Below are 6,000 nucleotides of genomic sequence, written 5' to 3' on the forward strand. Positions count from 1 at the left end.
GTGCCAACCAACACTGGTAGATGTAGTGTCCTCTTCCAGGAGTCCCTCATACTAATGAAATCACTGTCATCCCGAATTACTCTTAGGAAAATAACATTCTCCCAACCTCCTTGTTAATTTGTGGTTATCTTGTGTTTTTCACTCGGTTTATATCAAGTCATATTTATTCTGAGCAGTATTGGAGCTGTCCAATACAAAGTCATTCAAGTCCAGTGGCTAAGGAGATTTTGATGCATTTGTGTCACTGATGTCAGTGGCTCTGTTGAGGAAAAAACAAAATCTTTTGATCATCATCTGTGGAAGGGATTCCAGTGTCTCAGAGACTGTAACAGTAGAGAGCCAGCTTGGGAGGCCTGGATTCAGCCACAGACTCTGTTGTCTGAGAACCAGTTTAGCTAGGTTGGAAATATTAAAGGGATAATAATTATAGCTGACATATGATGGCCTTTGGAGGATTACACAGTATCTTGTATGATCCTATCCTCACAATAATTCCCTGAGGTCAGAGATGTTTTACAGATGAGGAAACTGAGGCCAAGAAGGGAAATGACTTGCCCATGGTTGTAGGAAAGTCAGAAGTGTGTTGTAAATCCCAGACATCCAAGTCCAGTTCTTTTTATGATGCCATGCTGACTCTCTAATTATGTGTTCTCATTCCCTGGGGCATCATCCATGTGACAGGGAAAGATGTCATTCCTGGCTAGCATTCCTTCTGGCTCCTTTTTGCCCTTAGAAATCCATAGCCGACTCTTTGAATTAAAAGAAAGTGTGCTCAAATCCGTTTTTCTCCTTCTTTTCTCCTTTTTAGTTCCTTTCTTTCTCCACTTTCTTCATCTTGTCTGTCTGTTTCCTGTTTTCCTCCTCTCTGTTCCCTCAGCGCTTTCTGTCTTGTGTTTTGTAAGAGGATGGACCATAAGGAATTCCCATGTCATGAATGCCCCCTTGCCCCATATGCACTTTATCAAGACATTATACACTATCTATGGGCTGATTAATGTTTTCTCAAGATGGAATTTTTCCTCTGAAAAGTCATTCTTTGCATCTTGAAGTTAGAATGTTTTTGAATCTCCCCCAGTGTTATTGGAACAAAGGAAGTGAGGCTTATCTCAGCCCACACAAGAAGCCAGTGGGGATGGGTTAAAATGGTGATCCTGGTCTTCCTTTAATTCAGAACCCAGGACAGCAAATCCCAGGGAGTTGACCATATCCTCATGTTGTACTATACCAGGGCTTTGGTATAGTCAGCACTAAATTGGATGGGCCTTGAAAGTCTTTTTGCTTTATATGGATATTTGTTCTAGTAAGATTTGAACCATATATCTAAAAGAGTGAATGACTTGCTTTCTGGAAGGATATTGATTCTTGTCAGGGCACTGAGTGTATTAAGTACTCTGAGCATTCCTGAAGCCTTTCAGATTCTAAATTTTAAAACGTATTTTCTTCTACAAAGATCAGATGTCTTCAACCTTTAGTTTTTACAAATTCTAAAGATATTCTTAGCCACTACAGAAGTTAAATGTGTTTTCTGTGGACACATCTCACAGATTCTCAAGAACCATGTCATATGTCTTGCACTGTTTGCCACCATTTGTGTAGTAACTCCTGTCGTACTTTGTGACATTCTTTGACACTCAACCAGTAATCTAACAGTTATTATTACATGCCTTCTCTGTAAATTGTGTTACTCTAGATTCTGGAAGAAATACAAAAAGACAGTGTTGGTATGCTAGTGTGATGACCTTGGAGGTGGGAAGACATGGGTCCAGCTTATGCTCCTCTGCTACTTAACACTTTTGTGACAGTGAACAACCCATGTGACCTCTCTGAGACTCAGTTTACTCATTGACCAAATGGGAATGATAATAATAGACATATACTTGTATAGTCTAAACATCTAGTGTGGTATAATGGATAGAAAGCTGAGCATGTAGTCAGGAAAACTTCCTTTTTTTAGTCTTCTTACCCCATGCTCTCTGCCATCCAGTGAAACTGGTTTCTTGGCATTCTTCCCATGAGACACTCCATTGCCATATTCCATGGATTTCCACTGGCTGTCTCCCATGCCTGGATTTTTTTCTTCCTCATAATGTGTCTTCTGTGGCTTCCTTGAAGTCTCAGATAAAATGCCACCTTCTACAGGAAGCCTATCCCAATCCCTCTTAATTCTTCTGCCCTGAGATGATCTCCAGTTTATTCTGTACATATTCTGTTGTTTGTATGCTATCTCCTCTGCTAGATTGTTAGCTCCTTGAGGACAGGGACTGGTTTTCTTGCTTTTTTCCCCCAGCACTCAGCACGGTGCATGACACATAGTAGATTTAACATTTAGTTAAGTTTAGTTAATGTTTAATTAATGCTGAACTCATGTTTAAATAACTAATTAACTAAATATTAGTTTATTAGTTATTTTTTAGTTAGCAAGTTTAGTATTAGTAGTTCAATGAATGTTTGTTGAGTTGACTTGACTTGAAGACTACCTGCAAACTTACCTCTTGGCACCAGCCACATGACCATGGTCAGATCACTTCAGACAACCCCATAGGAGTTCCAGAACCCAGCCACAGACAGCCAAGTTGCTACGTTGGAAAGATGTGAGACTCACATGCAATCATGATTCCAAAGTGCCTTCACAGATACAAATGCTATATACAAGTTAGCTATAAATTATGATTGTTATGGAATTAAATCAAATATGGTGCCTTCCCTCAGGGGCCTTATAAAATCAAAGAGGATCACAGCCTTGGAGCAGAAAGAGATCTTAGGGAGCCTCTAATCCAACCTTTTGATTTTATAGATGAAGAAACCAAGAATTAGGGAGTCTGAGTAAATTACCCACAGTCACAAGCAGGATCTAAACCCAGTACCTCTGGTTCCATAATCAGGACTCTTTCTATTGTACCATGTTGCCTTTTAGATAAGTGCTGTCTTGGAGGGTTCTCTGCTTGTTTCTTAAAAGTTTTTCTATCCAAACTTCTATCCAAAGTATGATCATCTTAAAAAGCTTATATCCTTAAGTCCATTGCTTATTATTGGTTAATCCATTTCCAGTTGCGTCTGACTCACCATGACCTCATTTGGGATTTTCTTGGCAAAGATACTGGAGAGGTTTGCCATTTCCTTCTCCAGCTCATTTTACAGATAAGGAAACCGAGGCAAGTAGGGTTAAGTGACTTGCCCAGGGTCATACAGCTAGTAATTGTCTGAGACTGGATTTGAACTCAGGAAGATGAGACTTCCTATCTCCTGTGCCACCTCATTGCCCCCAACAGAGCACATAGTAGGCACTTAATAAATATTGATTGATTTGCAGGTGTTGATGCCGAGAGCCAACATGAATATCCTCAAAGTGATCTGTTCTGCAGTGGAACATACGGCATGTCCTCTTTGCCAGTGAAGCTTTAGGTGCCTTCCCTTAGCATATTATCCATCAGAGGAGTAAGGGGAATGAAGGGAAGCCTGACATTTGGCCTTATTAGTCTCCTTTCTTTGTTGCCCACAGGTTACAAAGGAAAACAGAGATAGCCTCTTACAAGAAATCGTGACAACTGTGCAGAGCTGCCGAAAGTGAAACTCGCCTGTGCTCAGTGCTTTCGTGTCTGCTGAGTCGTGGTGTGTTTCAAGTGGTGTCTGATTGGTACTCAGCCCATTTGGCTTTTATGCCATCAGGTTTATGATAACTGAGTGCTTGAAACCTTTGTGGCTCCTCCGAAGAAGTCTTGACAGATGTTTTCCATAAAATGTTTAAAAGATCAAATTAGACTTAATGCTGGATTGACTATACAAGATTAACAATCCATTATGGTTTATTTATGCTTAAAGCTTCCTGTTTATTTCCTCTTGCAGTCGTGTGCATGATTTGGGTTAATTATGAAATGAGAAATGGTTTGGAGAATATTAGATGGAATTTGTCCCATTGAAGTTTATAAATGTGTTCAGGGGAAGGGGGGAAGAAGAGTTCACCACTTAATCAATTTTGCATGTCATGAAAATCAAATTCCTATCCAGGTGCATCATTAGTCTTGTGTAGCTTAAAGTGGCATAAGGTTTTGATTTATTACTATTATTACTCCAGAAGAAAATTGTTTAAAGTTCTTTCCCCCTATTTTTGTTGTTGTTTGCTTACTTATCTTTTACAAATATTCAAATAAATAAGATGGTTGAAAACAGGTGGAGACTCGTATTGAACAGATGATGTCTTTACAAAATTTGGAATTCTCAGATGTACTCGTGTACACTAAGAGACGCTGTCACTTAGCAGGATGAGTAACAGGGCTGGGAACTCAGGCCTGGTGAATTCCAATTCTTCCTATGCCATCCTTTGGCTGTGTTACATTGGGCATGTTGCCTAACCTGTCTCTGGCTTGTTTTCCTATCTGTAAAAGGAAGATAGGAGATAAGAAAGATTATTATCTTGAGATTATAATAAGGAACTATTATAAAAATGATAAGACTGTTTAGTGATTGAGACTGAACAAAGCACTTTTCTCACAACAACCCAGTGAGATAGATGGTACAAATACTGGGTTGTTTTTTCTTCTGGTTTATAGATGAGCAGCCTCAGGCCACAGAGCTCCTAAGGTCCAACGTCAGGATTTGAACCCAGTCTTTCCTTGAATCTAAACCCAGCATTCCTTCAACTATATCACATTCAGTCCCTTTATGGTATATATATTTGTGTATATATGTGTGTGTAAAATATAGAATGTCTTTAACAATGTAGTTAATATAAGACACAGGCTTAGAAATCTCTCCTAATTTGAAAATGAAACTAACCCTACATGTATATCTCAAAGGTTTTGTTATTCAATTCAACAAGTATTTACTCTGTGTGACCTTGGGCAAGCCACTTAACCCCAATTGCCTCATCCTGGGTCATCTCCAGTCATCCTGATGAATATCTGGTCACTGGATTCAGATGGCTCTGGAGGAGAAGTGAGGCTGGTGACCTGCACAGCCCTCCCTCACTCAAAACACAGTCAAGTACAAGTCATGTCATCATTTCTCTAATGCCATGGTCTTCTTCAGCAATGAAGGATGAATACACACTAAGGTCAGTCTAAGAAGCAGTTATATTAAGTATTCACCCTGGTACTTGACATATAGCAATAGTAGATACCACTATGCTAGATGCTTGGTATGGGGCAGCTAGATGGCAAAGTAAATAGAGCACTTGGAATCAGAATGGCTCATATTCATGAGTTCAAATCTGGCCTCAGACACATACTAGCTTTGTGACCCTGGGTGAGTCATTTAACCCTGTGAGCCTCAGTTTCCTCATCTGTAAAATGAGCTGGAGAGGGAAATGAAAAACCAATATCTTTGTTTGATAAAATATATTTGTCCAGTATCTTTGCCAAGAGAATCCCAAATGGAGTCATAAAGAGTTGGACAGAACTGAACAACAAAGATGCTTGAATAGAAAAAAGGAAAAAAAAGAAACAGTGCTTTTTCTCAAGAAGCTTATATTCTGTTGGATGCAAGAATATGAATTAGAGGGTTATTATGATAGTTCAGATGAGATGTGACGGTGCAGGGGCAAAGGGTACAGAGGCAATCTTCTGCCTCTGTACCCTTCTCTCATATAACCAATCAGCACTGAGGGCATCCATAAATTTTACTGCTGTTACACTCCCCAGGGTTTTTTCTAATCTGTAACCACAGACTAATACTTAAGAGACTAGAAATTAAGTTAGTTCACTTCCCCACAAAACTACCAACACTTTTTTGTAACATTGGGCATGGCCTTAGATGAATTCCATTGGACAACAAGCACTTACTGAGCACGTACTGTGTGCCAGGCATTATTCCAAGGGCTCGGTCTGCAAAGAATAAAGCAAAAATGGTACCTGCCCTCAAGAAGCTTACAAATGACCGTGCATAGAAGATGTATACAATGTAAATGGGAGGGAACCTCAGCGGCAGCACTAGTGGAGAGGGGAGAACAGGAGGCATCTTGAAGAAAGTGGGATTTGAGCTCTATCTTGAAAGCCAAGGATGCTA

The 6,000-nt window shown here is 39.8% G+C and overlaps 1 protein-coding gene across 1 annotated transcript in view; it reads left to right on the forward strand.

The window, feature by feature from the left end:
- The window catches only part of NTPCR (nucleoside-triphosphatase, cancer-related), a 39,266-nt gene extending 35,099 nt beyond the window's left edge, over positions 1-4,167 (forward strand). Inside the window, exon 5 of the mRNA XM_072647500.1 lies at positions 3,500-4,167. Within this exon, the coding sequence (XP_072503601.1) occupies positions 3,500-3,568 (69 nt within the window). The 3' untranslated portion in view covers positions 3,569-4,167. The remainder of the gene's footprint in view (positions 1-3,499) is intronic.
- The last annotated feature ends 1,833 nt before the right edge of the window (positions 4,168-6,000 follow it).

Source organism: Notamacropus eugenii, chromosome 2 (genome assembly GCF_028372415.1).
Source record: "Notamacropus eugenii isolate mMacEug1 chromosome 2, mMacEug1.pri_v2, whole genome shotgun sequence".
In the NCBI taxonomy this organism is placed as follows: Eukaryota; Metazoa; Chordata; class Mammalia; order Diprotodontia; family Macropodidae; genus Notamacropus; species Notamacropus eugenii.